This window comes from Camarhynchus parvulus, chromosome 8, assembly GCF_901933205.1.
Source record: "Camarhynchus parvulus chromosome 8, STF_HiC, whole genome shotgun sequence".
Lineage (NCBI taxonomy): Eukaryota > Metazoa > Chordata > Aves > Passeriformes > Thraupidae > Camarhynchus > Camarhynchus parvulus.
In genome coordinates, this window is record NC_044578.1 from 8936036 (window position 1) to 8949706 (window position 13671).

General features: G+C 42.5%; 1 protein-coding gene across 1 annotated transcript in view; it reads left to right on the top strand.

Annotated features, from left to right (window-relative positions):
- The window catches only part of LOC115906137 (phosphatidylinositol 3-kinase regulatory subunit gamma), a 32737-nt gene extending 19550 nt beyond the window's left edge, over positions 1-13187 (top strand). The window contains exons 4-10 of the mRNA XM_030953082.1: positions 102-282; positions 1118-1243; positions 1987-2129; positions 3219-3395; positions 3851-3925; positions 4242-4412; positions 5846-13187. Coding sequence (XP_030808942.1) covers positions 102-282; positions 1118-1243; positions 1987-2129; positions 3219-3395; positions 3851-3925; positions 4242-4412; positions 5846-6047 — 1075 coding nt within the window. The 3' untranslated portion in view covers positions 6048-13187. The remainder of the gene's footprint in view (positions 1-101; positions 283-1117; positions 1244-1986; positions 2130-3218; positions 3396-3850; positions 3926-4241; positions 4413-5845) is intronic.
- Positions 13188-13671: the final 484 nt, after the last annotated feature.

The window sequence follows — 13671 nt, forward strand, 5'->3', positions numbered from 1 at the left end:
TGGGAGCCACTCGCCCAGGAATTTCACTGGTGTCATCAGCCTTAGTGCTGGTGAGGGATGGGAGGGACACAGCAAAACCTCTGAATGACTGTACTTTACAGGAAGGGTGGCAACAACAAACTGATAAAGATCTACCATCGGGATGGAAAATACGGCTTTTCTGATCCGCTGACATTTAATTCCGTGGTGGAACTCATCAACCACTACCGCAATGAGTCCCTTGCTCAGTACAACCCCAAGCTCGACGTGAAGTTGATGTATCCCGTGTCCAGGTACCAGCAGGTAAGGGCTTCAGCAGACCCCAATGGCTTTTAGTGCAGACAAGAAAAAAGTTGCAGATGTGTACAATTTTTTTTGTTGGTGGTTTTTTTGGCGTGTGTTTTTATTTGTTTGTTTTGGTTGGTTGGTTTTTTGAAAACCGGAAAAAAATTTTTGCCAAAATTTTCATATTTGGCCTCACTTGCATCTTCCAAATTGTCTAACCATCTAAGCTGCTGCATTTTGTCAGGTTTCCAGTCTCCATCTGAGCCCAACAGAGAATTTAAACCCTGACAGGCAGCAGAGCTGAACCTCTGAGAAACTTTTTCATTTCTCCTTGGACCCTTGTGAACCCACTGAGCACTGCTGTCGCCAATGCTACCAATATAAGCTGTGCAGCTGCTCACTCTGTGCATAGCCATCTACATTTTTCAAGGACATTTTTTAAACTTTTATTCAGTAGCCCAAAACACGTTTTTGCATTAAGGAAAAAGAACTGCAGAGCTTTTTAGAAAAGAAAAAAAAATCAACCCTTATCTTTAACTGAAGATTCTAAGCAATTTGCTTCCTTCTTTCTTGAACAGGGGATAGCAATCCTGAAAGTAAGGTGTGGTGTGTTTTTGGAAGTTTAGGGTTTTGGCACGGCTCTTGGTGTCCCATAGTTCCAGTGCCTTGTGTCTGTAAACTGTGGAACATGTTTCACAAAGGAAGGCAGATTTAGACACAGTGCTCTCTAGAAACTGGATTATAAAGCATGATGCTAATGTCTGTAAAATGCAAATATGCATAAGTGGACAAATGAATACTCTTAAGGAAAAGCTGCTTTGCTTGAAGACTTAACAGCTCTTTGTATGTGCAGGATCAGTTGGTGAAAGAAGATAATATAGATGCAGTAGGTAAAAAGCTTCAAGAATACCATGCTCAGTATCAGGAAAAGAGCAAAGAGTATGACAAATTGTATGAAGAATATACCAGAACATCCCAGGTTGGTACTGCTTTGGCTCTTTGTAGAGTGTGTTTATTGTTGTTTAAAAAGCAAATAACTTTTTTTAATCCTGTTAAGGCTAATAAAGGCAATATAACGAAAAAAATCTTAGTAAATTGTGGAATACAGCAAGGAAGTTTCATATTTGATGGAAACAGTGAATATTGCTGTTGCTGATAGTCCTAGAGGTATGGTGTGGGGCAAAGAAGAGGAACTGAACTTTTTAGTATAAAGTAAAAGCTGTGGAGAAGGCCAACACTTAGAAGCTTTACACTGCTGAGTATTTCCAGCTGCCACATGCTGCAGTGAGAGTTGTAGAGGGATTTGTCCAGGTTTTTTGTGAAATCATGTGCAAGTCAGTTACCAGATATTATGCATTAAGGAAGTGTGAATACAGTATTTGGACTGCTTCTTGAAAAATAAGATAGTTCATATATGGGGAGGAGGTTTGCTGGCAGTCTTCCTGCAAACTAAGATGGAAAATATGACTAAAATGTTTGAGGGGTTTGCAGCCTAATAGAGAGCATCGTGTAGGGGAGGAGGGTAGACTTACAGGGAGCAAGTCTGCCTGGTTCTTTCCTGACCCTACTCAGACATTTGACTGAATTTAAAGCTGATTAATCCTATTTTAACTAAGTGGGGGGAAAAAGTATCATCTTCTCAGTCAGTTTAGGGAACGTAATCGAGTCTTGCATTGTCATCTGTATTATGAACAAATGATCAAGGACTCTTTCCTCACACAGGAAATTCAGATGAAGAGAACTGCAATCGAAGCATTTAATGAAACAATTAAGATATTTGAGGAGCAGTGCCACTCACAAGAGCGATACAGCAAAGAATACATCGAGCGATTCCGCAGGGAGGGCAACGACAAAGAAATTGAGCGGTGAGCTCTCAGGTTCTGTTTGCTTACCTGGAAACACTGGTGTCCACACTGACACTGCCATTACAGCATCATATAAATCATATAAGCCACTTTGTAAGCTCAGTGTTTTCTGAGACCTTCCCTCAAGGTATCTCAGCCTTCAGTAAAGCTCTCTTCTCTCAAAGAATTGCAGGGCTGGGAAATCTCTGGATTATCCTCTCTTAACTTCAGTAAATCAAGATACTGGGATGAGGACCAGGAAAGAACGGGAAATAATGATTTAATTTGCTTATCCCATTTCTATTTGGATTTGCTCAGAATATAATTCAGAGAACTCTGTACTTGCAGACTGTGAAATGTACATAAATCTGGTAAATCTCATTGTCCATAGCTGGTTTTGGTTGCTTTCAGAGAAGATCACTGTTTAGTAGCTATCATCTAACAAATTCAGTTGAGTGCATTGTTTGAAACTGCCTTTCCAAGAGGGTATTAGCAGAAAAAGGTGGATCTGGGCCTCTGAAGAAAGGCCAGGTATAATGCCTCACTTGACATAGTGCTTTATGAACCATACTAAGGAGGTTTTTTGGACCAGAAACAGTTACCTGTAATAATTTCACTATGCACTTGGGGTGCTTCATTCTGAGTAAAGACAATTAAGAAGCAAAGGATGTAATTTTCCTGAGTCACACAAAACCTGCAAACTAATCTTGAATGAAGAGACAGGCAGCATTACTTCCTTGTAGGTCTTGATAGTAATTGAAGTTTGCATTTGAAATCTTGCTATTGCTGATGCCTGTGGTGGGCTCTCATAATTGATACAACAAAAACTGAATCTGACAGTGAGGGAAGAATCTGTTCTAGCTTACCTTCCTACAGAGAATTTCTTCCTGCATCTCTGCCAGAAGGAAATAAATTAAGGTAAACTGAAGGTTGCAAGCCCTCTGACAAGAAGTCTTTCCTGTCACTCATACAGTAATTTTCATGTAAGGATGAGATGGTCAAAGGGAGGAGTTGCTGTTATGGTAGTTCTGTGATACTCTTCTGTAAGTGCTACCAGTAGGTTCAGTCCTTCTGGGCTGGTTTGACCTCTTCTGTCATACTCTTTTGCAGGATAATGATGAACTACGAAAAATTAAAATCACGCCTGGGTGAGATCCATGACAGTAAAATGCGCCTGGAACAAGACTTGAAGAAACAAGCTCTGGACAACAGGGAGACTGATAAGAAAATGAACAGCATCAAGCCTGACCTAATTCAGCTCCGCAAAATCAGAGATCAGTATCTTGTGTAAGTAAGCCTGACCCATACCTCAGAATAGTGTCTCTGATGAATCTGATTAATGGCTGTTTCCATCAGGATAATGAGAGTTTAATTTTCTTTTCATAACCAAAGTTCTGTTGATGTTAAGGTGCTACAGTCTGGCAGGGGATGTCTGAGAGCTGGTTGGCCTCTTCATGACTTCGTTATTTAAAGAGCCAGCCACAACTAGGTGCACAATCCTGTAAATAAAGAATTTAAGAAAAATTAGTTATAAACAAAACCTGTGGTTGCTAATACAACAGATGGTAGTACGTTTCTTCTGTTATGTTGCTTATACCCACACTTGATTTCACCACTGTTATCCAGCTCCTAATGTCCCTGGGCTGGACACAGACTGTTTCTCCTGTGTCTGAGCTTCAGCTTGCTCACTAAGAAAACCCATACATGTGCTCTAATGTATTAATGTTCTCTTCTTCTGGCAGATGGCTCAATCACAAGGGGGTGAGACAGAAGCGAATAAATGACTGGCTGGGGATCAAAAATGAAAATATTGATGAGTAAGTGTCACTATACATATGATTTTATTGAGAAGTGTTCCATTATCCAGTAAGTGTTTTCTCTTGTGGGGCTGGTAACAAAAACTACCAGTTTCTCAATAAAGGACTGGAGTCATGTGATGTCATGTGAGGCAGCAACTCTGCTGAAACATGTAGGATTAAAATTAAGATCTAAGTGGAAGTCTTTAATATATGTTCTTAGGAGCCCAACCTCCCAATTTGGGCAATTCTGGTATTTCTTTGTATGATTTCTGTGAAAATAACTCTGCTTGTTAACTCCTTTACTGATCACTGGTTAACAAATGTATCCTCTCAGCACGTACTTTGTGAATGAAGAAGATGAAAACCTGCCACATCATGATGAGAAAACTTGGTTTGTTGGGGATCTCAACCGTGTCCAAGCAGAAGACCTGCTCTGTGGGAAACCTGACGGAGCATTTTTAATTCGCGAGAGTAGCAAGAAAGGATGTTATGCTTGTTCTGTGGTGTAAGTCTGTTTTCCTTTTTTGTTCCAACTACTCAATTCATAAATCTCTACCAAAGCTCTTTATTTTGGAGAACAAAAGCCAGGCCTAGCTTAGGCCTACCCATTGGAATGTGTTGCATGTTTGCAGGAAGACGGGAATGGTAAAAGCTTTGTAACAAAAATGTGCTTTGAATGTGCAATAACTGTAGTCCTGCAGCCTCTGCACTTCCCACAGTAGTTAGTACAAAATTCTGAAGTATCCCAACTTGAAGCTCTGTAGTAAAGGCCTAAGTTAGGACCTAATTCTCCCATATTCTTCCCTGCTAAGGGACACGTGGGAGGAAGTAAAGCAGGGCTGTAAAAGTGTGGCATCCTCCATTCTCATTTTCAGACATGCCTAACTCTAGATCTTTTTCTTGTATGTGTAAGGTAATGGTGATGCTTCAGAGGATTATTTGTGAGCAGTAGCTTTGATGACATTCACACAGCCTTGCATTGATTTCTTGTATTTCACTTCATTTTATGCTGGTGTAATGAAGGTCAGAAATACTCCAACTCCATTATCTAAAAATCCTTCAAGCTTGTCCTAGAGTCCAAAATGGCTTTCACTGATTTATTTCACATGAGGTTAATTGCTTCTGAGCACAAATCTGAGAAATGAATATATGAAGGTTTAGCACCTCAAGGTAACTGAAGACTGTAATATCTGCTGTGTTCCATGTTCTGTTCATTGCGGTCACTCAAGTGTTGGGTTCATCAGATGCTTTTGTTTAGTTGGGATCATGCTACAGGCTCAAAAAGGGGTGGCACAAAGTAACCTGTTCCTACATGTGACTGGGATTGTAACAGGCTCCCTTACAGGGATTACATAATACCTGATCTTTCTGGCAGATAAATTTTTCTAGCTGCTTTGGAATTGCTGTGCTCCGGTAGCTGCTTTGCCAAGTTAGAGACTCGGTCGCTATGGCTCCAGATAATGAATCAGCTTGAACCTGTCCCATGCTTAACATTAAAAAATGCACATGGAAGGTTAGCCCCTGTGTTTCATGGAATACTTTGCAGGTCCTGATAATTTGTGGGTTTCGGTTTCTTTGCTTAGTGGAAAGGTTTCTAGGTGAGTTGAGCACAAAGTCATTGCTGACTTTGGGTGCTTATCTTCCTGGTTCAGTTATTGACTTTTTTCCTAAGGACCATTTGGACAACAATGCAGTAGGGAATTGTACTGCTGGGATGGAGGAGCCCTCTTATGTGGATTATTATGCAAGAGTGTTTAATCACATGCCCTGAAGCCAAGTTTCTTCACAGACTATATTAATCTTCTCCACTTGCATCTACTGGGTCTTCCATTATGTAATCCAGTGACTGGCGGAGATGCTGCATTAGTTAATTGTTAATAGACTGTCACTTTGGGTTTGTCCTTTTATGTTAAACTCTCCTCTTTCCTTTCCTTACAGAGCTGATGGAGAGGTGAAACACTGTGTGATCTACAGCACTCCAAGAGGTTATGGGTTTGCAGAACCATACAACCTGTACAGCACACTTAAGGATTTGGTTCTTCATTACCAGCAGACATCCCTTGTCCAACACAATGATTCCCTAAATGTCAGGCTTGCCTATCCTGTCTACGCACAGATGCCCCCCTCTCTCTGCAGGTAAATTTTGGGGAGGAGGAAAGCGTTGGCTTATCTTGGATTCTTTTCTACGATTTTTATTAGAACTCGGAGGGCATTCTTTCTCCTTAGACTGCTTGTTTTGCACAAGAAGTGATTCTGTGAATGTGAATCAAAAAGAGGCCTAGCAGCAACAAGACGACAACTTGGGTGTAGGTGTCCTGGTGCTACCTTAAAAGCTCAGCTGTGCTTTTACACCGATACTTTTGTTTCCTTATGAGGGGAATAAACTCAACGCAACGCATATGAAAATACTGGAAGCAGAGCATCATTTCATGGAGATGATTTTTTGCCAGGCACCTTCAATGGAACTTCTAATTGGATTTTGTTTTCTCTTGTTCTAGTAGACACAATTTGAAGCCTCTACCCGAGGCACTGGTAATGTCTTTCAGTCTTAAACTCCCAACAAACTAGGGGGAAACTCTGCCACAGCAATTCTTCTCTGCTAATTTTAGCAGCTTCACTGCGATTCAGCCGGACTTCCAAAAGAGGGCTTGTCTTGAGGTAGCGTGGAATTTGGTGAGAGAAGACCAAAGGAATTATGGGAAAGCTTCAGGTTTTTATTTAAATGGAAAAATGCTTGTAAAAGGAAAGTTGCTTTATTTTTTTGCCAACAGTAACGAAGTTTTGGTTTCAATGGCACTACAGGTCTTCACTTAAAGGAAACATAACCAAACTGAACATGCCAAAACTTTGTTCGTTGCTAGATCGAGCACTTACAGGGGAGGTTGCATTAGCATCCGCACATACTTTCTGCACCAAAACTTGAAACAAATAAAAGGAAAAGCTAAACATTGTCTGGCTTCAAAACACTAAATTTGTCTGATCTGATGTAATTGCTCACTCTCCTCTTTCTTCACCCCCTCTCCCTCCTGTTCGTCAGCTTGGGATTCTGTTTCCAGAGTTTTAATGATACTGTGCTTCAGAATGTAAGCCAGAATGAAGCTTGCACTGACCTGCTGCAGGTCTCTTGCTGAACAGTGACAGACTCTTGTAACACTTGATTTTGGTACAGAAGAGGTCAGTGTAATCAAATGCTCCTGGATGGCTTATTGTACCCAATTCTTTGGTGGGGTATAGTTACTCCCAGTTGTAAGTGAATATGCTAATCCTAGATCTCCTCTGATTTGTTCTCTCTGAGCTGGGTTCTGAACTCTCACACCACTGCAGCCAAGCAAGATTTTACTCTGGTATAATCTAAATTCCCTTGTAGTTATTTTAGACATGATGCAAAACACAGGAAGGGATGAGAGCCATACTCCTCAGTTACTGGATGTCTGGTACCATCCTTTGGCAAGGGCTGCTGTCAAATACTGGAGCGGGTAGTCCTGGGCTTCATCAACTACAGCAATCATCAAATAAATCCCCTCCCTGGAAAGTGTACAAAGCAGCTTATTTCCATTCCTTAAGCTTCTAAAATGAAAAAGAGCTAAGTTTGGCAAACTGAACCACTTGGCATCAAAGCACAACTGGCAAAGTAATTGTTCAGCGTGCAACCTTGAAAGTTACTTTTGTTCCCATTACTGGAAGCGTTTCCCTTGCAATGCACCCATTGTGCAGGACAGGAAGCAGACAGTCATGCAGGTCTGAGAATGCTGGAGACCCGTTTCTGACCCTGGGGCTGATTTCCTGTTCCAATGGCTTTTTTCTGTAATGCCTGGGCAGTAGTGCCAGGCTTGTTGATGTATATTGTTTACACTAGAAGTATTATTTCACTGAATGTCTTGAATTCGCAAGTAGGGAAGTGACAAGGCTGGAGCACTGACAGCCATTGCAGGAAGGGTAGTCTGATTGCCTGGCATGCCATGACATTTTTTATTTTGCACTAATGATCCTGACGCATCCCAGATACTTCCTAATTGGCCAGAGTGCAATCTTCAGGCAAGAAATTCTGTAGGTGCCACTTTTCTCATCTAAATTATACCCTACAAGGCTTAACCAAATCTCAAAACTGTGTGAGAGAAGAATAAAATTCACATAAGCTGCTATGTCAAAATGAACCACATCTGTTTGTGTGTCCCTTCTACTTCCCCAGGAAAAAAGGAAAAATGAGACATAGCCTTTGCTGTTAGTGGAAATCTTGAATGGTTTCCTCAGTGGTTTGTGGACATGGAATTTTTTCTTGGCTAATTTGCAGTTCTAATCTGGTAGCTGTACAGCTGCCATTCTCACACCTCTCAGGCATCTAGCATTCCCTTGATGCTGGGCTGAGACCAAATGTTCAATGAAAGAAATCAGTTCAAAGGCACAAAGGACAGCCAGGTGCCTCATGCCTGCAGAAGAACCTGTGTGAGAGGAGTGTCTGATTTTTCCCTGCCCTTGTGATCTCTCTGCACTCTCTTACTGGCGGTGTTAACATTTGAGGCTGATGAGACCCATATTTCTGATCCCTGCTTTTGTAACAGAGGTAACCTTGCCAAAGTGTTTCACATCTGCCCCAATTTCAGGTCTGCCCCAATTTCAGGTAGGGCTCAGATTTGTTTTAAACAGGCACAGATCTACTTCCAGGCTCATAAATCCTGGCACACCCTCACAGTCCTGACAGCAGCAGGATAGCAGAGCAGGGCTGTCTGAAGTCTCCCTGTAGTGGAATCTGATTGATCCTGTGAGGTCTGGTCCAGGCTCCAGCCCTGGCTCTGCCAAGGTAAATACAGTGTAATTCCATTAGCATCTGTGAAGGTAGCTTGGCTTTATCGTGGTGTGAGTGAGTTGGGACTCTTGGCCCTTCGCTTCCGAGCTCTTTTTGCTGATCACAGGTGATGTATTTGCTGTGAATGATGGAGTCAGGGCCAATAAGCCATCCTAAAGTGTTCTTTGAAGTTCTGGTTTTGCCCAAACTTTCAGAGCAGGGCTATGGGCAGACCAAGCCTGCATTCCCTGTACTGGCTCCATTATTCTGAGAGTCTCCTGAGGCTGTTTTGCCACTGTCTCTCCCTGTGTGGTTTAGGCACCTGAAGTCTCTCTCAGCTGCTGTCACAGTTCCCCATTGACTTGCACATGCTATTGCACAGATTCTTTCTGCAACTATTTTGCACTCATAGAGAAAATGAAAATTGTTATAAAACCAACTGACACGTGTAGCTGGTGTGATCTGTGGGGCAAGGGCTTGGTCCTGCACCTCTCACTGTGCTTGGCCTAATTCTGTTTGCTCAGTAGCATTAGACCTGTGAGAGATCCCACAGCTTCCAGGAGCTGCTCTACACTTGCATGAATGAGAAATCAGAAATGGGCCTGTGAGGTGCAGGATTACACCCCAGGATGAAAAGCAGCTGTTAAGCCTGAAACAAATACAGGAAATGTGAACAAAGAGGCAAAACAAAGAAACTCAAGTTCTTTTAAAACAGTAAGATGTGAGAAGGTTTTAATTTTAAGAGTCAGAACATCAGGAGGAAAGGGGGAAGTAGCCTCACTGTCGTAGCAGCCATCTGGTACCAGGCTGCACTTAAAGGAACATTGATCTCACTGACCCATGTTGTATTAAATATATATGTAGAGTTGAATAAATAACTTTTGCACAGTGTTAAATGGGGGAGGGGGGAGGGAATGTTGAAACTCGAATATGCACAGTTTCTTCTAATCTGTTTTGAAGTATATTTGCAGGGAATTAGGGGTGTTTCAGTATTTTGTGTTGGTATGGATGGAAATCAGGTCTGCTTCCACAGTTGCCATTGGCCCCATTGTATCAGCCATGAGTGCCATGTTTCTGAAGTTAGTAAGTTATAAATCTTTTCCCATAAGTTTGTTTGTTAATCACAAGTAATCTGAGCATGGGAAGAACCAACCTAGAAACGAGAAGGATATCCCAACAGATGCTTCACTAGTGTGTGAAGCAGTAATGTGCAATTGCTCACCTTCTGATACTGGAGTGCTCTAGTTTTGGGGGTTTTTATTTCATTCTCATCAGCAGTGAAGTGAGTTGCTGCTTTGCACCATTGGTAGTTGCAATATAGAGTTGTATCCAGTATAGCCCTTTGTCTTCTGCCAAAAATAAAATGCTCTTTCCACACTCATCTCTCTTGAGGTGACAGATGTTCAAGAAGTTTTCCATTTAATGTGATGGGCCTGATTCTTTTCTCGCTGACAGTAGTGTTAGCAAGACTTCCACAACCAAAAGCCATTCCCAGGAAAAAACTTGCATTTAATCACAGCTGAATTCTCATCACAGCAGGACAAACATCAAAGTTTTTCCCTCGCAAAGCCAGGCAACTGTGATGGGACTGTGGAAATGAATGTTGACACTTAGTGCTGTTTTGGGGAGGACAGGAGAAGGATGAGGCCTTGGTTGTCCCAAATCCTGGGCTCTCTGCAGGCTTAGGTGGCACCATGTCTGTAACTGAACGCTGTGGCTGTTTAAAGCAGCAGAATTGCTATAGGAGTGTCACACTTTAAGTTTGGAAAAGCCCCTTATTTGGTACTTGAACAATCTCGCTTCTGTTTTTGAATGTCTGTTTATTTTTTTATTTTTTGTTACACTAACAGGGAATAAAAATCTGAAATGTTAGTGAGTCTTGTATGCTTGCTGCATTGTGCAGACATGAAACAGGTACTGCTTGTGGATCAGGAGGGGTAAGAGACAGACAGGTTCAAAATGCAGTTTTACAAAGCACTATGATGGGTTTGGGGTTGTTTTGTTTAGACCATGTTTAAAATCAAGTTTCCTTAGGTGTAGTTTCCTTATGGTTGATTTGCAATCTCTGCTTTTGCAATAGCAGAATCAAAATAACATTCCCAAAGAACAAAAATGCTGTGAGGGGAGGGGGTCAGGCTTGCTCAAATTCAGCATTCAAAGCAAATAGCTGTAGTGGAGAGGAAGAATCAGCACCCTAAAGCATCCCTCTGGTTGTAGTTTGAAGCAGGAGACAGACCATGAACCAGAAACCTCTGCCTGGAACCATGAAATAAGAGGAGATGCCAGAGCAGACCCTTCCCTTTGGAATAACCAGTTGTAATCTCCTTAAATGCACATGCAGGAGAGGTTTAGAGAATTGGTACAAGTCCTTGAGGAGCTGCTGCCCTTTCTGTATGGGAAGGGAACTTGCACTGCTGATCCCCTTGTTTCCCTTGGCACTGGGAGAAGGGAAGGACCAGCCCAAAGAAGCGCTGGCCTGTTCCTCAGGAGGCTGGGCCAGTTCAGCCCTGCGTGAGCAGCAGCTTTGGACGGGGTTACGTGAAGTTTGGCCAACATTTTTGTGAATCTTGCATTCTGTGGGCAGAAATACTTTCCACCAAATGGGGGGGAGAAAAAAAATCTCTCTTGAAATCTTTTCAGTTCCTTCCTGTTTGTTCAAAGGGGCAGATTGAGAGCTTTAGCTTGTTAACTGTTTAGATGATGACAGTGCTTGAAGTGCTGGTCTTTGGGGCTGGCTCCATACAATTAATGCAGAATTTGCATTTTTAAAATTGCTATTGGCATAGACTCACCTTATTTTATTACTAGACTCACCATTTGTTCTAAAGTTTGCCTTTAAAAAATGTAATATGAGCTTCAGAGGCAAGGAAAAAAAAAAGTGAGACGGGCCCTTTTTGGTAGGAAAAACCCACTTCGTTGATCAACCTGTATTAGAGAAAGCAGCTTTAATTTGATGCCCCCTCCACCACCTTCCCTTGGGATTGCTTCTGTGAGATTGGCATTGGCAATGAGGGGAGGGACATTCCCCGTGTCCAGCAGCGCTGCTGCCAGGCACTCTCCAAGTGCTTGTAGCAAGAGGCTCGGGATCGTTTGGAGAAAGTTCCTGCATCCAAAGACAAAAGAAAAGGTCTCTAAGGGTGACTGACACCCCCCAGCAGGGCTTGTAGGATGCTGGGGCCAGCCCCGAGCTGCCCCCAGGTCTCTGTTGGCTGCAGGGGGGGGGGCTCACCTTCAGTCAGCTGGGTCAGGGTTTGAATCTGTTTTGTTTTTGTGAGTGACTTCTACATCCAGCAAAGATCTGTTTGATGAAAACCTGTTAATTTTGTATATCTGGCTGTTTATTGCACCATGGGATTGTAATGGTCTGCATCATCCGTGTGTGTGTGTGCGCGTGCGTGTGTGTGTATATGTACTGTATGTATATAGATATATGTAAAATATATTCACGTACACATTTATATGCATTAGCTGTAAGTGGCACTGCCCCTTAAAAATAAAACAAAACTCACTGTTAGCACATTCTGCCATGTGTTTAGGCAGAATCGGGTTGGGTTTTTGTCAAACGAAAAGGAGTTTATTGTATTCATCTTGCATATGTGCTTCTGAAATGCTGAACTCTGGATTTCCTCGGGGGGGTTGCTACTATATTTGTAAACAGAGTTGGTTTGGGGTGTTATTTACTCTGGGACAAAGCATTCAACCGTGTCCCAAGCAAAGGCTTAGCAAAAGAAACCCCTCTTGCTCTCCTGTGAGATGCAGTGATTGTTTGCACGTTCCAGTGGCCCCTCAGTGCCCCCTGTCCAGAGCTGATGTGCAATGGGTGGTGTTGGTGCGTGTCCCTTTGTGAGTGGACTCTTTGTACAAGGTGTGGTTCAATGTAAAGCATGAGTGGGTGTTTGATCTTGTGTCGAGGGCTGAAATAACAGCACACTCCTTTGTACAACCTTTGCATCAATGTTTCTGCTTTTCTTTGACTTCTTTTTTTCTTTAAGGGAAACTGCATCTGTTAAGAACCTGCTTCTCCAGAAGCTATTGAATTATTTTGTTTTCCAGATGAATTCCAGCATGTAACTTTGGTACTCTTGTTTGTTATTTGTGTAAAATCTGTTCTTCTGTCGTTTATGGTGTAGTCGGGGAGGGGGGTGGGGGGAAGAAAAGAAATAAAAAAGGAATTCATGTAGTTTAACTTTTAAAGAAAAGAAACAAACTGCTTCATAAGGAAACCAAGTGTATGTTAGTGTTTTCTGACAAGTCATCCTGTAGTTTCTAGCTCAGTAATGCAACACTGTACTTGTCACCGGGTGTGTTACAATTTTGCTGTACTTTCTTTTACTAGATGGTTGGGCTTTTAAATCCCAGACACTAAGCATCCTGGGCCTACTTGCTCTAGATCAAAAAAAAATGCAATAAAAAAAATTGCAATAAAGCACATTGACATGTAATGTTTTAGAAGGATGTACTGACAGCTGTTTCTAATAAATTCCGAACTGCAGCGTGGTTGGGCTGCCTTGGTGTAGCTGTGTCTGTCTCCCAGCCAAGGCCATGGGCATCATCTTTAACAGAAGCTTAAAAAAAAAAAAAGACTTGCAGAGGTCTGATTTCCTCTAGGCTGGAGAGAAAGCCCCTCCTGGGGCTGGGAGGAGGGAGGAATACACGTAGCACACGCGCACTCCTTAATGGAGCCTTCCCTGTGCTCCTTTCACGGCACCTTCCGAGGGAGCAGGAGCCATCAGCAGTGTTCTGCATGGCTCACTGCCTCCTCTGCCAGCAGGGAAAACCACGTTTGGTGATGCCACTGTTGCTGCTGGGGGGAGACGAGGGCATGCACCACTTGAGCAGACTTAGGAAAGACATGGCTCGGCTGCATCCACTCACCTGGATTTTGCAGGAGTTTGGGAAATCACTCTTTGCTTTCCCAAATCCTTCATGAGCACCAGGCATTGGAACCACTGAAAAATTGGTGAGTTTGGGGGTGGTGTTG